Genomic DNA, 18,157 nt, shown 5'->3' on the forward strand with positions numbered 1-18,157 from the left:
GACCATAACTTTTTATTGTTTACGTTTTCACCCTTATATTCCCCGATTTGAAAACATATCTGGCATTTTGTCTAATTACCGTTAATTATAAAAAGTGGTCCAAATATTTAATGCTTATTTTACTGAATTCAATTTTAATTAATTGTGTTAAATCAAGGTGGTTAGTATTCATTAATGATGTATTTATCAACACTCCTATAACATTTTTTTTATAATCTTCTCAATTTTATAAGCTTAGGATAACCAATCAAATCATTGTTTTCATAATATAAGTTATCTAGAACCCACTAGCTTGCGCACTGTAATAGACCAGAGTCACCAGACCATTTCCCCATTGGTCATTTAGTATAAAGACCAGACCATTGGTCATTTGGTCTGAGCTAGTGCAAAACTATTCGAAATGAAAAAAAAGAAAAAAAGAACCATGCAGGTGGAATAAAAACCAAAATGAAGAATACAACAAAGCGCATAATTACCAAACGCCGAAGCTAGCGCGTGAGGAAGAAGGTCGGTAGGTTCATTGGTAACATCAGCAGAGAAGACAAATGGAGAGAGAGAGAGAGATAGAAACACTTTGAGGAGAAGAAAAGAAAAAACCAACCAATCGAAGAACTCAAAGAGATCACGAAACCCTAGCTAGTAGTAGTAGTGGAGCAGAAGAGAGATCGGTTGAACACACGGCAGAGATGATGAGGTCATCATCACGTGGAGGGAAGAAACCAGTACTGTCCAAGAAAACGACGCCGTGTTGCACGAAGACGGGGATGAAGAGAGGACCATGGACGGTGGAGGAGGATGAGATCCTTGTGAGCTTCATAAACAAAGAAGGTGAAGGACGCTGGCGATCGCTTCCCAAGAGAGCTGGTTTGCTTCGGTGTGGCAAGAGCTGCCGTCTACGCTGGATGAACTATCTCCGGCCGTCTGTCAAACACGGCGGTATTACCTCCGATGAGGAAGATCTCATCCTCCGTCTTCACCGCCTTCTTGGCAACCGGTACATATGTATTTATTCATTCATACAAGATTTCCTAGTTTATAATACGTATATGTGTTTCTATAATTTTATGTCTCTACGCAACTATATATATTTTTTTGTTTGTTTAAGCTAGGGCTTTGCTTCTTATACAGTTTTTTTTTTTTTTTGCTTCTTATACATAATTAAACATGAAGGTTCGGATTCACACATATATGATCCCACTTTTTTTTTTTTTTTTATATATATATATATATATATATATATATATACATATATATATAACAATTATGTATGTTTTGATTCTTGGTTGGATTTTTACAACAAAATGTTAATCTCGATCTAGTTATTTAGACTCTAACTTTTACTTAAAGCGAAGAGCATTTCTATTATTTTCCTGGTTCTAGAGCTAATAGTGCATCGACTCATCATTCTTTATGATTGGAAAGTAACAAAAAGAAAATGCAAGCTTGTTTATACCCGTAGGAATTAATCGTTATTGTGTTTCAAGTCACATGTATGCTCTTAATGTGTGATGCAGGTGGTCATTGATCGCGGGAAGGATACCAGGAAGGACTGATAATGAAATCAAGAACTATTGGAACACTCATCTTCGTAAGAAACTTTTAAGGCAGGGCATTGATCCTCAAACCCACAAGCCTCTTGATGTAAACCATATCCATTATAAACCTGAAGAAGAAGTTTCCGGTGGACAAAACCCTCTAGATCCTAATTCTAGTTCCCATACGGATACCACCGTCGATAGCGGTGATGGAGCTACCAAGAAGAGTATTAGTGTCTTTGGTGGTGAAGGAAACTACGATGACTTTGGTTTCTGCTACGACGACAAGTTCTCATCGTTTCTTAATTCGCTTATCAACGATGATGATGATCCTTTTGGTAACATTATCCCAATATTATCTCAACCGTTGCAGATGGATGATTGTAAAGATGACATAGTTGGAGCGTCGTCGAGCTTAGGACATAACCAGAGAAAAGAAGATTTATAGTTGATCGAATCTTGATGTCTTCTGATCTATATATGTCTACCATGCTTCAAGAAGGGGTTTACGTACTTATGCGATCTAAAAGGTTGGTAGATATGTGTTGTGTGCTACGTTGCTTTGGGGTGCTTTTGTGTTATTATAAAACCGCATTTGTGATTGTATCTGATTACACAAACCTCTCTCTCTATATATATGGATATATATCTGTCGTCTGTCCGAATTAAGATCTATCATCATGCATAGTGGCGAATAAATAAGTTAGATATAATGCTTTCTAATTAAGTTTTACGATTAACCAAAAAAGTTATAAACATCCCTTTATGTTTAGTCTATATTCCATCATCACCACCATCTGCATATCTATACATACAATGTTATGAAAGTTAAATAAGATTCGTGTTAAAGCTTTTTATTAAGTACAAATCTTTTTTAAAAAATTACATGAAAATAAAGTTTTTTCAAATACATGACACGAATGTTCAACAATATTCTTGAGCTGTGGTGCTATTAGTCTATTAGTTTTTTTTTTTGTCTAATTAGTCTTTTAGTTTAAATGCCTAGAAAATTAAATGATAGACCAAAGCTTAATACCAGGGGCCGTAAGATAAATTGACGTACGTTAACATAAGTTAACCCTAAACGAACTTTGCATGCGAGTATGCTGCTCCGACCTAACCTTCTCTTTGACCCTTCGGTTCACATCACAACAGCAAAATTAATTAAACGAACTGAAACTCTTTGTCGCAACCAAATTTATACGGAACAAAAAAAAAAAAAAAATAGAATGTAGTAAAGAATTTTTTTGTATTACATATAGATATATGTTTTCATTTGAAGATTGTAGACTATATACAATATACATCGACGCCTATATAATACCAAAGCAAGAACAACAAACTTTATAGTTGTGACTAAAAAAACTTCAAGAGATATATGACCCCAAAGAAAAAGAACATCAACAAAAAATATATAAAGAAATCGAGTATATACATAATACATGTGATGCCTAAAATTACATATTCATCAGCATATATACACACATCTAATGCACGAAAAAATTAATAATACAACATACCGATATGAAGAATTTAGTCGCAGAGACTCAACAAATGCTACTGCTCTCTGTTTTAACATTATTGTTTCAATATTCATATTCTATATATAGTATACCATGCATAGAAAGATTTGTGCTGGTCTACTAATCGTTTGTAATAATTATGTAAAACATAATTAGGTTGACAGAATTGACCGGTAGATTTGGTCTCTCAAGTCTCAAGTTGTGTTTTCAATAGAAGGTGTGATCTTACTTTTTGGAGATAATCAAATCATAAAGATTATAGAACAGGTTAGGTACCAACTAATACTCTTTGGTTTTAAATATCTCATCTGTAAACGCTCTCTCTCTCTTTCTCTTCCAGAGAAGTTATCTCCCTATTGTTATTGTTTTGAACTTATTTTTCTTATAAAAGAAACAATTTCTCAGTTATGTGGTCTTTTTGGTTCTCGAGTCCTTGATGAAAAAAAGTTGACACTAAATTTTACAAGCTTTTTCAATAAATTAGAGTTGTTGAGGAATGGTCCTACCTCAAATTGTTACCTATTCTCTGAGCAAACAATTTTTTTGGGTCATCTAACATTGTGGTTCAACTTTAATGGGTGTACATTGTTGACCATTGATTACCAAAGAACTAGGCGTTATTATAATACATCTGTTGTGTTTCCTCGTATTGAAAGATCCAAATCTTGTTCACTTGGCAAATCGCAATGTCCATTCTTTGGCTACCTCGTCATGCTTTTCTCTATCTGTCAAGTAGAGCCGTGCAATCATTGGCAAAGCTGGACTATCTGGTAGAGAAAGAATAAGAACACATGTTAAGAGAGGAAACATAGAGACTTAGTATGAAAGTTAAAGGTGGACGTTGGATGCGGAAATCTCTTATGTTCGTCATGAACAGATTAAATTAGGAAAAGGCTTTCTTAGGTAAATCTGACCTGAGCAGGTCAATTCCATCAAAGGAAGCCTGAGAGTAGAGTAGAAACTTACAGGGTTCAGGTTTTAAGAAGATAGATCTGATGGCTTGTAAGACTTTTGTAATTGTAAGGGCAGGACTCCAACTGTCTCTTAGAATCTCCACACTTAAATTCCCCGCAGCATCAACATTGCAGTGGTAGATCCGAGTCTTGAACACCAACTGCGAATCAACACCATATTAACTTAAAACGCTAAATAAAAAGGGGGAGTGAAATTACACTGATGCAATGAACGTGCCCGCTCATAGCTTGATTCTCTCAAAATCCCAAAATTTAAAGAATTTGCAACTAGATGTACCCTAACACTCTAATACAAGAAGGTTAACTATAAAACATGCCAGACAATGAAACTCTAGATGATCTCTGTCTCAAAGTGTGACACAGTCGAAGCCTCAATCAATGAAAAACAGAGATGCTAAAGCTGAAGATTCAGTAAGTAGTAGTTCTTTCTATAGAGATATTAAGCTAGCAACTTCATCATGCGTAATCAAAACCTCCAAACCCAAAATCACTTACCATTTAAATCAGTAAAACTCCCCAAAAACATACAAAAAAAAAATTGATGAAGAAAGAAGACAACTAGAGAAGTAACGATCATACCTTAGGTGGTTTGAATGGATAATCAGATGGGAAAATTATATCAAGAAAAAAGATCCCTCCTTCATACGGAGTTCCTGCAAAAAAAGTGTTCCCCAAATCAAAGACTTTAATAAACCTAACAATTGCAACCGGATCTTATAGAATCGGAACTAACCCGAGGGACCAATGATGGTGGCGATCCAATGGTAGAGATTATCACCCTTTGGTCCAGCGGAGCAATCAGGAGGCGGATCAACGTTAAGCTCCGCCATTTCCCTCTGTATCCTCTTCCCAGACGCCGAAACAGAAGTCTTAGCTACCCAAGACGAAGCCGTTCCTGAATATCCGGCGTACATCGCCGTCGGTAACGGCCTTAACCTCCCGCTTCCACCAGGTGTCATCATCTCCCCTCCTCGTCGTCTTCTCCGATTCTCTGCTTATCCAAATCACCACTTCACCGTTCCGCTCGCACTCCATTGGGGACCTCTTCGAAACGCTGCGTTTTTGTTTGATCAATCTCATTAAACTAAGCACTCGCTGACGTGGAAAATTAATTATATTAGTAACAATTTTGCAATCTACTTCAATAATTTTGTAATCATTTTGTTAAATTTGTTTAACGAATATTATTGTGTATGGGATCATGTTATAACCCACGTGAATCCTTAATAATTTCGATAAATGATTATTTCAAGACAAGTGAATGGAAATAAAATTATCAAATATCAAAATCTCATTATTTTTTTTATTGAATTTTAGTAATAAGGCACACAAGCTCTCAACGATATATCACAGTAAAATACAAGACAATGATTCATTTCATGTGAATATGAAATTTAAATCACTCTAATTCGAAGGTATTTTTAGTTCAAAGATGAAGAAGACAAAGAATGGGAACTTGTGAGCTCTCTATAGTCTCTAGTTACTACACTTACACTAAAACCAAAAGTAAAACAACAAATTACAGGTACTCGGAGAAACACGAAGCCGCTTCTAGACTTCTCCGGGTTACTACAAAACCGTGTCTTGGGATACGTTCTACAAAAGGGGGCTGTGCTGTATTACAACAGTTGTAGTAGCGTGAGAGCTAATGCTGCCAATAAGGGAAGATGGTAGGAGCTAGAGGTGATAAGTGTGTTGGCGTTTCCTCCCAATGGACTGACGGGTCCTAACGCAGTCGGAGGAAAGTTTCCTCCAGTTGCATTTGCGGTTAAGCTGAGATAAGATGAATAAAAAAGATTTCAAAGAATCAATAAAAAGATTTTCAGTTTTCAACAGATTATTATGACAAGAAGACTTATAGTTTTCAGAATGTTACCTTCCTGTGTACGCACATGTTTTATAGCCTGCAAAATGCACAAGCCATCAAATATGAGATTTATGCTATGGAAACAACGCGTAAACATATATAATGATAGTGATAAGTTGGTGGAAGAAATGAGAAACTTACTGGGATCTCTAGTCGTGGTAATGGCCGTACCACTGAAGTCGCAAGTTCCACCAGCACTTTTCATCTTCTGGTAATAGTCGTTGTAAGCAAAAGAAGCATGGCTCTTAATATTGTCCGGCAGATAACAAGGATGGCCCGGTTGAATCGCAGCGCAGTTAGCTTGGCCTTGACCACACGCCCAATTCAAACCGTCAACCAACTTATCATCTTCAGCATCAGCTTTAGCCACACAGAACAACGATGAACCGTTTGGAGATGCGGAGTTAGCGCCACCACTCAAGCTCAGAGGATAAACCGAAGTCCCATTCGGAAATAATATCCCCCAGTTTTTTTCAGAGACTGGTCCGGCTCGTTTGTCTTCACTGTACAGCTCGTAGATGTAAGTGTTTATCGGTATGCCTGGTTGGCTAGGAGGACCTGAGTTGTTCAACACTCTCTTGACCAAGTTAGTGTTGAATGTCTCTGCGTTGGCGAGTGTTGCAGCCGCTTCACCGCTTCCACCAGCAGAAGGCCAGCCTGTTTCAGTTACAACAACAGGAATCTTGGAGAAATTCATAGCTCCCATTGAGTAGTAAGCAGCATCAACCATGGCATCAAACATGCTGTTATAATGTAAAAGCGTGTTGGGATCAACAATCTGCTTCACCGGAGAAAGCTGCTTGAACAATGCGTAATCGAGCGGGAAAATCCCGTTCGCAGTTGTGTAACCGTAGTAAGGATACGCGTTTAACATGAAAAAAGAATCAGTGTTCTCCAAAAACTGGAGAAGCTGGTAAACCGTGGTGTTCCACGACGGGCTAAAGGTTGATGTGGACGGAGGAAACGGTTTAGGCATTATACCCATAGACATAGGGCTGGAAACTTTGACCTTGAAGTTGAGATTGGAAGCCACAAGAGCCTTGTGAATGTTGTGGAGAGCCGAGGCAAGAATCGGAGCAACATGAGGATTCGTGGTGAGAACTTCGCTACCAACGGCAATGGCGGTTATATTGGTTGAAGGAATATAAGCAGCGACGTTCTTGTTAACCCATGCAGCTGCTGCTGAAGGAAACCTTCCAATTTTAAGGATTTCTTCATTGGTTACACCGACCATAACTTCAATGCTACTGTTGGCAAATGCTTTAAGCATGTGGCTATTGGCATCATAGAGACGGACGTGTGTGATTTGTTGCGAATTCAGAAGCTCTACGACCTCTGAAGGCGATGGCATGTTGGTGAGATCAGTTCCGATGTTCACGCCAATGAATGCAGCTGTAGAAAGAAACATATTCAGTCTCTGAACTCCACCAGATAAAAAAATGTGAACTTATTAGATTTTTTAAAAATGTGATATGGTGAAATTACCGTCTGAAGACGCAAGAATTGTAATCAGGAGCAAGAACGCTTCTGCAAACCATCTCGGAAGTTGCATTGAAACAGAGAGCTTGAAACCTCAAACCTACAGAAAAGTTCAAAATTGAGTAATATCCTAATGATTGTAACAGAAATTAGAAACCTAGCATGACATAGATTGTAGATTTGTCACTCTTCTTAATTCAGAAAGCACTGTTTTTTTTTTTTCAGGAGAGTTATAATTGGTCGAATATGGTAAGAACCCTAAACTCAAAGTAAGCAACTTTAGAAACTCAACTCATGAATATATAAAATAAAACAGAGGATCTCCGACAGAAGTAAACTAACGGGGTCTAGAAACTAGCGAAGAGGGAAACGGGATAAACAAACAGTAAACAAAAACCCATCGAGCATTCGAAAAGCCACATTTTTTATAAATCTTGGAACTCTTTTTTTTTTTTGTCGTTTCATTCTTTCAGCCATGTGCTCTGGAAAGAGGATTGGCAGAGAGAAGAAGAAGAATGTGGAAGATACAATCAAAAGCTAGTTCGGACACAAGAAGCTAAGACAACAATGCGAGATACACAGATGCAAAAATCAAGAAATGATTACAAAAGTACCTAATTCGAGCTTGCTCGGTTCCAGATTCACTCGGCGAGAATTCAAGATCACAAAGAAAAAAAGATTTGAGAGGGCAGTGAAAGAGAGATAAAAAAACAAAAAAAAACCCTCGAGGTTTTGCTGCTGGGTGCTGAGACTGAGACAGAAGAGGTTCAGAGATGTTTCTAGTTGTAGTGAACCCACCGAAGAGAAACCCAAAAAGTAAATACTTTTTTTTTTCTTTCGGCGAAAATTGAAGAGAAATGGGAAAATATAAAAAAGAAAAGAAAAAGGATATACTCCTTAAGAAGAGAGATTTGATGTGAGTGAGTTAGTAAACTTTGGTTTCATCTCTCTTTATATAATGCGTGGGAAACCAGAGAGGTGTGTGTGTGGAAGTGGAAATGGAAGGTTAGACTTCAAAGTTCAAAGTCTTCTAAATAAATTAGTACCATTAATTACCTTCGATGTGTCATTGCCCTCTATCTAAACCAATTATTAATTTATATCTCAAATTGTGTAAATAGGCATACTATAAGATGGTCACAAAAACATCAAAATACATGCATAATCTGTTTAAGATAATTAAATAAAACTCCTCTAAAACATTATAATTTTTTTTAAGGAGAGTACAAGTATGTAAGAATAAAGATTCTTTACACCTAGTATACCGAAATATTCCACTTTCTTAATACAAAATACAAATAAAAATAATGATATTAAATTTTTACGTGAAAACAAGATTTGTAAGAGGCTCGATTTCCACGGTCATCTAGTTTTTTTTTTTTTTGGGGTCTCCCCATTTTAATTAAATTTATATGATCTTGAATGGAAAGAAAGAAAGAAAGATCCGTGAGTTTTGCTAATTTCATGTGCATGACTTCCAAATGTTATATATCTCTTGTTAAGGAACTTCGAAATGTTTCTTGGATGCTCTAGTTTTTCCTTGATTCGGCAGTTTCTCTCGTCAACAGTTTTAAGAAAATTATATACTGTTTTTTGTTTTAAAACAAAAAAAAAAAAAAAAATTATATATTGTCACACTACTCTGAACACTACTCTGAATTGACATTTTCTTTTTGAATTGTCTAATTTAGTTTTCTTGTACATTGGTTTTCAAATTTTCTTCGAAGAAAAAGAAGAAAGAAATGATCAATCGGGCATTATCGTCGTGCATTTAACTCCAAGCAACGTGCTCTACGGGAAGACTGAATGAATATTCAATGAAAAAACCACAAACCTGCGACGACCAAGACTTTTGTCGGATCAAAGAGACTCGGGACAAGTCAAACGGGAAGCCAATTTTTTCTGTGGCTAATAAGAACACAATCTTTAATAACACTCACAAAAACTATATGGACCACTTGTAATTAAAAAACTTAGTAGAAGATATCATAGGGAACTTAAAGTTATATGATTTGGAGGAAAAGTATTATGAATGACTTGTCCAAGAGTTTAAATTTTGGAAGAATAAAAAGTTTCCAACGTTAACCAAAACTTTAAATATAATTTCAGATAAAAAGAAAAATCATAAGAAACCGTTGTCAATCTTGGCATTTTGTTTGTCTTCTCCTTTGTTGCTTTTCTTTATGGAGGAAAAAATAAAATAGCTGTAAAGTGCGAAAGGTCGATTCAAAAACCAATGGAGCCTTACGTCAAAAAAGCTCTCTCAATAGGACCATCTTCTTTCACAATGTTAGATGAGATCTATAAAGATAAGATGACAAAAGAAAACACATGCTACTTCAAATTCCTGTCTCAAGATCATCCATGGATCAAACATAAAGCAAAATACAAATAGTACTACAAATATCTCGTCTTTTAAAACTTGTCTAAACAAAGATTTTGAGTAGGGAAGTTCAATCTAGAGGCAAAACAAAATATCTGATAAAGCACACAACTTAAATCTGCATAACTCAAGAGTAGAGAGATACAACATGCTGTGCAGTCACTGGCTAGGAGAACGGTCTCCATTTCTTGCCGCACGAGGGACTGGGGTCGGGCTCCTGCTCTGCTGCCTAGGGACCGGGCTTTGGCTCCTGGCTTGTTCAGGTGTGTAGCTCCTGTTTCTTCTCGGGCTCAGGCTTCTTCTAGGGCTTCTGCTGTGGCTCTTCACTCTCCCAGGACTTCCACTGCGAACCCTTGAGCCATTATGGGGCGGTGAGCGAGAGTATGACCTCTCCTTCTCGTATCGTCTATCCTGAGGTGAGACAGACCTGCCAAAACACAGTTGGAGAGTAGAGTGGTTTAATCAATCAGAGTAACTGTAATGACATCTGACAGTATGAAATTCAGACAGGCATGCAGAACCTAGTTACCTAGATTGATGTCTTTTAGGGGGAGGAGAATTATAGCCACGGCTACGTGATCGTGATCTACGACCACGACGAGGTGGAGGAGAACGAGAGTACCGAGGAGGAGAACGCCTTCTGTCTTGAAACCTGTTGCTCCTACAAACATGAAAAAGATACAAGATTAAGATCAAGTAATCTCCTGGGGTTCTATAAACAAACTGATCCTAATACGGTGTCCATTGTTCAAAAGAGGAAGAATCTCACCTTCCACCTCGATCCCTTGTTCTCATTTCAGTTGGCTTCTTCCGGTTCTCTTCTGCAAATACGACAGTCAACTCACGACCAAGAAGAAGGAAACCATCCATGTGATGTTTTGCCTCAGCAGCATCAGCAGGTTCCACATACTGAATGAACCCAAACCCCCTTGGATCTCTGCAAAAAAATCCAAAGAAACCGAAAAAATTCTCAGCCTAGAGGAACCAAAAACACAATGACCAAGGAAGATGTACAGCTTTGACGAGAAGCGTTTTGAAAAAGTTGGCATTACTATCTCCTGCAATAGAAGCCATCATGATAAACATGAAAAAAGCAAGCACTTGCCTGCAAACCTTGCAAGTTTCAGTATAAAGATGACTTCTCCAAGACTTGATACATCTTCAAATTGAATTCAAACCCAACTTCCTTCCAACCTTCACTACCATTTAGAACATCTTCCAAAGAACTCTAATTACTTCATTGGTCTCTTCAATTCTCTAGATTCACTGTTAAACCTCAACAACTTTAATAAACACACTCGAAGTGTGATCGAACATGGAACATATCACTGTATTCTTTTCCTAAAGTGACTAGACGAGGATTAAGTGTTTTAGGTGTACTATACCTACTCACGCTAGAAATCCAAGAGTAAATTAAAAAGAAAAAAAGGTTTTCAGGCTCCAAATGTGATGTTTATATCAAGAAACTTAGAAATTTTCTATAAATCCAACTAATTCATGAGCAGCAGATGAGATGTAGGATTCACAAAAAGCAGTTTACGAAGCAATGAAAACTATAAGAAAGAGACACGAGCTAAATAGAAACAATGTAAAATAATGCCCTGGGTGTTCAAACATTCAATATTATCTACTGAGCATGCTCACCCAGTATAGTAATCCCTTGGCAGGTAGATGTCCTTGACAGGACCAAACTCCTCAAATGGCCTCCTTAGGTCTTCTTGCCTGGAGAAAAGAGAGTCAAGAGGTAAAGGAGTCAACCCTATTGCATAAATCTGTGACATTCTTCTAATATGGAAACAGATCTTCATGCATGAGCTATATATCTAGAAATGTAGGCTTTCCTTAACATGCTTCTAAATACATTTTTCGCACACACAAAAAAAAAAAAAAGTACCCACCGGACCTATATCTATATACATAAGCTTTCTAAAAGCCTTTCAGACAAACAAGCAATTACAAAGCCACATGTCCAATTGAAAAGATACTGAACAACTAGAGAGAAAAGGATGTGTAGGGAATTAAAGATAAAGTAGTAATGAATATATATATATACAAACCTGCAATCATGACGTAGGTTGCGAACCAAAAGACTGGTGGGGAGATCCCTGTCACGACTCCCACCATATCTACCCCGAGGGCTAGGACTACGGCCCCTCCTTCCATAACCCCTTGGTGGTGACGGTGTGTAGCTTCTTCCCCTCATTGTGTCTAGACTTCCAAGTTCTATATCAATCCAGAAACTTAGTTAGAAAAATCCTCAGATAAGCTAGGATGCTTAAGATATAAGAGAACGAACAATCAGCTATACACACACACCAGCATCAAGAAAACTTCAAAAGAGCAAAAATTGAATCCTCAAACCAGCAGAAAATATGTCAAGTACTAACTTTAAAGCTCCATATATGAAACTCAGCAACGAAACTTATACAATTGAATTCAAATATGAGATCAATTCAAAAGGCAAGGGAACCCACAAAAACAATCAATACTTATAATCTTATCAGAAACATAACTCTCCGATCTATTATTACGTTTCCTTCATAAACTAATCCACCGGTAATGTAAGAAGAAGAAGAAGAAGAAGAAGAAGAAGGAGGAGGAGGAAGGGGAAAAAGAAGAAGAGATTAAAGACCGAGAAGCTTACCTCAGCTAGGGACGGTGTGTTAAAAAGAAGGGCGGAGAAGAACAGAGGGGAAACGAGAGACGGTGAGTAATAGAGAGACAAGAGTGAAACCTAGTTTTCTTTTGTCTTGGATCTTATGGTGTAGAACCAGCCTCCGGGTCAATTAGGGTTTTTCTGCAATTTCCTTTTTATTTTTTCTTTTCTTTTTCTTTTTTCCTTTTTAATGTTTTGCCTCCAAATCCTTTCGTTTTTTCTTTTTCGTTAACTTTTTGCCTCCAAATCCTTGCAAAAGTTAGTTATCCGCTTATACTTTCTCTTTATTACATTTTGACCCCCTAATTTTTTTCTCAATTTCTATGGATTAGAGATTTTGTTTCTTGAATCTAATTTTTGTCGGACTAACTTTTGTATACAGTAACGACATAAATTTAAAATGTGTATTATCTCAAGTGATTGTTTATGTTTATTTATCTTATTATTATGTTTACTGTTTTTTTTTTACGTACAACTTAATCTAGGTTTGAGTCTTATGCTAATCTTGGAATTAGGGCTCCAAAATGTCGTAGACCAATTTTGTGGGTTTTAATTGGGCCAAAATAAAATGAAAGAGCCCTAGAAAAGAAAGCCCATTATCAGTTTCATGTTCTTCTGCTTGACATCTCCCTTGTTTCTGAGTCCCATTAGACTTTAGTAAGAACGAAGAACTGCTGATATAGAATCAGGGTACATAATATCCAAACACACTTGCTAGATGTCTTTTTGTAGATACGAAAACCAAACAGAGCCAGTCTTTGTCTTAGAAGATCTCTTACATATAGAGTCATCATGTTTCTAGTGCCTAACAGATTCATGCACGCAGCATGGTTTATTGGAAACTGAATCGTTAGAGAGATTATTGTGTCAAAGGAGTAGTGTTTATAATCCAGCTAATATTATGCCTAGTTAAGCCATATCATGCAAAGTTTGTCTCCAAAACTTATCACAATACCCATGTGGTTTCAATAGTGGCTCATTTATTAACTAAATAATTCCCCCAGATCTTATTTTCCGTAGTACCTTGTTGCTGCATTAGTCTCCGAACCTGTTCACATTTATGACATTAATCTTTTTAATGACTCCAACTCTCCAAGTACAGCTAGTTGTACTTGTCTTTGTACATTCACGATAAGGACGAATCAGAAAAGAGATGATATATATTATATTCAAAAAGCTACAACTTCCTTTATCTTCCCTTGTAATTTACTATTTTACTAGTACTTACTTGATTTATTTTGTTGAGATATAATCATCTCCAAAGTGCAGAGTAATCTTGATTCTTTTTGGTTCTAAATAAAGATTTCATATAGTATGGTTGGTGAGGATGAGATATCGATGCATCTGAATTGCTTGATTTCATTTGGCTGACAGGTAAGCTGCGGACGATGACAGGTGAGCTATGTAATACCAGAAATGGCTTATGATTTGAAATTTGTTCGAACTTCTCACATGAACCAATGAAAAAACTCTTCTCATATAGACTCAAACACACGAATCACATATAATAATGTTAATAAAGCTCAGATTGAAAGAGACAGAAGATCAGACTTTCGTCAATGGAAGGTATTCATTGCATTGCACATCTATATATATGTCTATCTTTGTTTATATCTTCGGGGGAGTTGTTGTTGTGCAAGCCAGCTTTGTATCATTATGATATGTGCCTCTTCATTGTGTTTTTTTTGTTGTTTAAAGGACTATACTTAAAATGTTAGTTTCATGCAACTTTTGATATGCATGGTGCACTTACAAACACAAACAAGCACAATATCTGGATTTAGCAAACTAATCAACTAATTTGTTTCTCGTGAATATGATTGCCTTACTTCTCTTATATGCTTACTTTATTGACACAAGTGATCGATGATGAAATTAGCGGGATAAATGACAGATGATTGCATTTATTTTGTTAACTGTGAAAAGTATTTTACAGTTCACCTTACAAAGAAAAAAGTGACATTCTTTATCAGAATATTGTTAACTTGAAAACATGTGTATGATATAATATATTGGTGTTTAGTAGCCAAATGTAATCCTTTGTGATACAGAACCAAAAAAAAAAAAACATATCCATGTAATTATATGCCTAAAAGGCTAAACCAGACCACAAATGTGAATATTAAATTGAAACAACTACTGAACATGTTTTACATAAACTACATGATTAGTATGGATTAGCTGTAGTACCCTGTGTATTTGGGTGGTCTTTAAACAAATCAAGTCTCTTAATTAAGTTTTGGATGTATATGATTTTCTTCTAGATCTGATCACCCTTGTGGTTTTTAAATTGAAGGCATGGATTGTGCATGATCGTACCTATCCTAACTAAGATGTTTCATTATTAATTTATAATCATGATTATCTTATAATTACGTGATTAATTATGTGTACAGATTATGAGATTAACGTTTAATAGTATAAATGACTACGTGGTTGGTCTGGTGATCAACACCATAACTAGCTAAACACAAGTCTCTTTCATGTCTTAGTTATTTTTGGTAGTTGAAAAAGAAAAGATGATTTTGTCCATGTAAAAAGGTAAAGAGTACAAAATGTAGCTTTTCCAGTTTACTTTGAAATTTCGCTTTTTTCCTTTTTCCTTTTTCAAAATCATCTTTAATTATAGTTAGTTGTCTTGACCGTAATTTTCGTGGGAGACACTCTAATGTTTTGACTTCATCTACTTAGCTTGTTTTGTGAGTATTTTCCGTAGACCAACTTGCCGTACAAGTTCTATAAATACTATGATCAAGAATTCAAGATATTGACCTCATCAAAATGTAAAAAAAGTCTTTGATTTTGACATTGTTTTGGCCAAGAGAGATGATACATGAAAATCCTATGATTTTTAGAACAATTAAGGAATTATCTAGCGTCATGTAGGATGACTTATACCTTTGAGTGATATATCTGTATAATTCTCAAGATCACACATATAATTGACTAGGTAAATGTATTTAGGTTGCTAGACCAAGCATTCAAACAAATATCGCAAAAGAAAACTAGCCTTCTATAAAGCTGGGCCTCCAAATGATACGAAACCACATAATAAAACTATATATTTATATGTTTGGGAATGCAAAAAAAGAACTATATCTTAAAATTGTGACGTATATATATTCGAAAGTAGATGAACTAGCTATTAATAACTTAAAATACTATTTGACCTAATGGAAACATGTCATTAATTAAGATATAACCATAAGTTTTTGGCCCCATGTTGTAATGGACGGCCATGATGTTAAGTGATGATGGCGATATATGACAATACTTTTATTTTGTTTGTTCATGTGTTGTTGTTATGTAAATTAATCACACCTCAACACAATAATAGCTAGGTACTTTGAAACTTTCACTGAACTTCGAGATTTAGTTTCACGTGGTCCCTTATTAATTTCCTTAAGAATAAAAATATGATTTGAACCAGTAAATGTAGTAGTTATAATATCGTGTAATTTGGTTTATGTTATGTACTGACTCTTTCAAAACTAGTAGACCAACTTATTTGTAGCTTAGACCTTATATTTTAGAAAATAACATGATTGATATTTAAATTTACGCTATCGGCAATTACTAGCTACTGAGATACTAGTTTATTGTATTGTATTGGACAATGGACAATATGAATAACAAGTCAACAAGAAAACCCAAAAAAAAATTATATATAACATCCTATGGAAATGCATGCTAGTGACGTTGGAATATAGTAATATACCAAGTCTATCGTTGCAAGTAAAACCGTGTGAAAAAGGTCAACTGGAATTTAATATTTACAAAATATTTATCGGTCATTTCGTATTCTCAACCTATGAAGTTGGGCGACAAAAAAAAAAAACCTATGAAGTTGTTGAAATTTAAAAACAAAAAACAAAATATATATCTATTAAAGGAAAGCGATTTCAAAACTAAAACAAAATTGTTGAGCGAAATTTCGATTGCACTATCTAAGAAACAAATTATTATATATGTGCTGACATTATGTTATGATTTTAGAATAGCACAACTAACGAATTGATCTATATATCTATTGTATATTAATTAGGTCTTAATTGGTTTGATATGAGATTTATTAGGATATCGGACATAACATTATTTGTATAAAACTCCCAAGACTCCAATAAACACGTTAAATGGCTATCATGGATTTTAATTTCGTAATCAATCTGCGACTAAAAAAATGACACATGTCTTGTACATTATTTTAGTTTTGTAATGTCAAACTTCTGATATAAGATCTTAACACATCTATATATATGTCACAAAGCCATACATGTATAAATCATGAACATATAAAACATTTTCACATGTAAAATAATAAAGATAGTGAAACCAAATAAATATCTGTGATTGAAACTAAGAGGTAGATGGATGAGTAATGAATGGAGTATTAAATGATGATATCCATAGTCTACAACTAATTCCCCTTTTTTTTTTGGGTGGGTTTACTCTTTTGGTCTTTTCTTCTACCGTCCAATAAATGAAACAAAGATCTCTCTTTGTTTCATTACATAACCAAGTTTTACTTTTTGGACTCGAATAGTAGTAGTTGTTATATCCATTCCACACGTTTGAGAGACAGAAGAGCGGTAGAGAGAGAGAGAGACCAGACAGGCTAATGTAGAAGAACTTTGAACGAGAAGAGCCAGTCAACAAGAGACTATATACTACTATTATAAATCCAGCAAAGGTCAACAAAGCAAAAAGTGGCCGTACTCTCTCTCTCTCTCTCTCTCTTATTGAGGAAAAAGATCAAAGAAGATAATAATAATAGAGTAGTAGTAGTAGTAGTGTGTGTAGGAGACGGTGCACCGCGCAAGACACAGGTGGTTCGCTTCACTCACTTCTACTTGTCGTCGCGTCGGTGCACTCTTACAAAAGCAAACCCCCGCGTCTTCTTCTTTTGGAATCTTGCGGCTTCCTTCTTTCTCTTTCGGTCTCTCTCTCTCTCTCTCTTATCGTTGGACCATTCTATCCTTAACACAGAATCCTCTCTGGCTTTTTATTTAAGTCGTCCTTGTGTTTCCCAGCTGGCTTTTCGCTGTTACGCTCTCACTCTCTCTTCCTTTGACTTTTATTTTATTTAATTACTATCTTTAGCTACCTACGATTAAACATCTACTACTAACTTTCATTATTAACAACGGAAATTACCTTTTTCATTTAGGTAGTGTTATTCATTCGAGTAGAGAGTTTTAAAAGTTCTACTTTGGCAATATAGTTTTCATCCAATAATAAGAAAACTCTAGCCAACTTGTCGTATATATATTATTTTTTTCGTATTCAAGTTGGGTATTATTACTACTTTAATCATTGAATCGGGGACCAATGAACTTTACACAAGTCATTGGATACTTATAAGTTAATTATAATTAGATCAGATCATCAAATCAATCATATTTAAGCGGGTTTATATATATGATGATTATATGATTGGTCCATTGTAAAATTTTAAAATGTGCCTGTAATTGCCATTCGACAGATCTATTGATTCTCGAGGACTCAAAAACAAAAAAAAAGTGGTCATAAATTTGAGTGCCGCCAAAAAAGATACGGTTGTCTCCACGTTAGGTACGGTGTGGTACTTGAAGCGACATCAGCCTCGTGGTTCAATATGAACTCTACACGTGGCGAGGTTACCGATGTCTTGTGTACGGTCCCAAGTTTGTTTACGTCAAACTATGCAATTTTTTACTAATAGAGTATTCATCATGTTTATAATATTGATTTCAAATTCGTT

General features: G+C 35.7%; 4 protein-coding genes and 1 long non-coding RNA gene across 5 annotated transcripts; 1 reads left to right on the forward strand and 4 right to left on the reverse strand.

Moving 5' to 3' along the window:
- The first annotated feature begins 324 nt into the window (after nucleotides 1-324).
- LOC17892527 (transcription repressor MYB5) lies at nucleotides 325-2,210 on the forward strand. The gene is made up of 2 exons (XM_006298311.2): nucleotides 325-994; nucleotides 1,515-2,210. Exons 1-2 carry the CDS (start codon nucleotides 687-689, stop codon nucleotides 1,981-1,983), a joined length of 777 nt encoding a protein of 258 aa, XP_006298373.1. The 5' UTR covers nucleotides 325-686; the 3' UTR covers nucleotides 1,984-2,210.
- Nucleotides 2,211-2,373: 163 nt separating this feature from the next.
- On the reverse strand, nucleotides 2,374-3,091 carry LOC111831374. The gene is made up of 2 exons (XR_002834573.1): nucleotides 3,056-3,091; nucleotides 2,374-2,669 (listed from the first exon to the last, which is right to left on the reverse strand). It is a non-coding gene; the product is annotated as an uncharacterized LOC111831374 (long non-coding RNA).
- A 400-nt stretch (nucleotides 3,092-3,491) lies between these two features.
- On the reverse strand, nucleotides 3,492-5,065 carry LOC17891176 (constitutive photomorphogenesis protein 10). Its single transcript, XM_006298595.2, has 4 exons — nucleotides 4,766-5,065; nucleotides 4,612-4,685; nucleotides 4,025-4,172; nucleotides 3,492-3,825 (listed from the first exon to the last, which is right to left on the reverse strand). Exons 1-4 carry the CDS (start codon nucleotides 4,992-4,994, stop codon nucleotides 3,728-3,730), a joined length of 549 nt encoding a protein of 182 aa, XP_006298657.1. The 5' UTR covers nucleotides 4,995-5,065; the 3' UTR covers nucleotides 3,492-3,727.
- A 312-nt stretch (nucleotides 5,066-5,377) lies between these two features.
- LOC17893804 (glucan endo-1,3-beta-glucosidase 4) lies at nucleotides 5,378-8,307 on the reverse strand. Its single transcript, XM_006297433.2, has 5 exons — nucleotides 7,993-8,307; nucleotides 7,385-7,478; nucleotides 6,041-7,291; nucleotides 5,909-5,936; nucleotides 5,378-5,805 (listed from the first exon to the last, which is right to left on the reverse strand). The coding sequence occupies exons 2-5, from the start codon at nucleotides 7,449-7,451 to the stop codon at nucleotides 5,652-5,654; spliced, it is 1,500 nt and encodes a 499-aa protein (XP_006297495.1). The 5' UTR covers nucleotides 7,452-7,478; nucleotides 7,993-8,307; the 3' UTR covers nucleotides 5,378-5,651.
- A 1,386-nt stretch (nucleotides 8,308-9,693) lies between these two features.
- LOC17890594 (serine/arginine-rich SC35-like splicing factor SCL30A) lies at nucleotides 9,694-12,548 on the reverse strand. The gene is made up of 6 exons (XM_006298285.2): nucleotides 12,406-12,548; nucleotides 11,819-11,984; nucleotides 11,406-11,483; nucleotides 10,531-10,698; nucleotides 10,291-10,422; nucleotides 9,694-10,188 (listed from the first exon to the last, which is right to left on the reverse strand). Exons 2-6 carry the CDS (start codon nucleotides 11,962-11,964, stop codon nucleotides 9,921-9,923), a joined length of 792 nt encoding a protein of 263 aa, XP_006298347.1. The 5' UTR covers nucleotides 11,965-11,984; nucleotides 12,406-12,548; the 3' UTR covers nucleotides 9,694-9,920.
- Between the last annotated feature and the right edge of the window lie 5,609 nt (nucleotides 12,549-18,157).

This window comes from Capsella rubella, unplaced genomic scaffold, assembly GCF_000375325.1.
Source record: "Capsella rubella cultivar Monte Gargano unplaced genomic scaffold, Caprub1_0 scaffold_3, whole genome shotgun sequence".
NCBI classification, from domain to species: domain Eukaryota; kingdom Viridiplantae; phylum Streptophyta; class Magnoliopsida; order Brassicales; family Brassicaceae; genus Capsella; species Capsella rubella.

Coding starts and splice junctions, on each gene's coding strand:
- LOC17892527 (XM_006298311.2), top strand. CDS start 687: ATGATGAGGTCATCATCACGTGGAGGGAAGAAACCAGTACTGTCCAAG. Junction 995..1,514: donor CACCGCCTTCTTGGCAACCG/GTACATATGTAT, acceptor TGTGTGATGCAG/GTGGTCATTGATCGCGGGAA.
- LOC17891176 (XM_006298595.2), bottom strand. CDS start 4,994: ATGATGACACCTGGTGGAAGCGGGAGGTTAAGGCCGTTACCGACGGCG. Junction 4,173..4,611: donor ATCCATTCAAACCACCTAAG/GTATGATCGTTA, acceptor GTTGATTCGCAG/TTGGTGTTCAAGACTCGGAT. Junction 3,826..4,024: donor CTTCTTAAAACCTGAACCCT/GTAAGTTTCTAC, acceptor TTTCTCTACCAG/ATAGTCCAGCTTTGCCAATG.
- LOC17893804 (XM_006297433.2), bottom strand. CDS start 7,451: ATGCAACTTCCGAGATGGTTTGCAGAAGCGTTCTTGCTCCTGATTACA. Junction 5,937..6,040: donor TACCACGACTAGAGATCCCA/GTAAGTTTCTCA, acceptor TGCATTTTGCAG/GCTATAAAACATGTGCGTAC. Junction 5,806..5,908: donor ACATGTGCGTACACAGGAAG/GTAACATTCTGA, acceptor ATCTTATCTCAG/CTTAACCGCAAATGCAACTG.
- LOC17890594 (XM_006298285.2), bottom strand. CDS start 11,964: ATGAGGGGAAGAAGCTACACACCGTCACCACCAAGGGGTTATGGAAGG. Junction 10,699..11,405: donor CCAAGGGATTACTATACTGG/GTGAGCATGCTC, acceptor ATTTTTTTGCAG/AGATCCAAGGGGGTTTGGGT. Junction 10,189..10,290: donor CCTAAAAGACATCAATCTAG/GTAACTAGGTTC, acceptor GTGTTTTGGCAG/GTCTGTCTCACCTCAGGATA.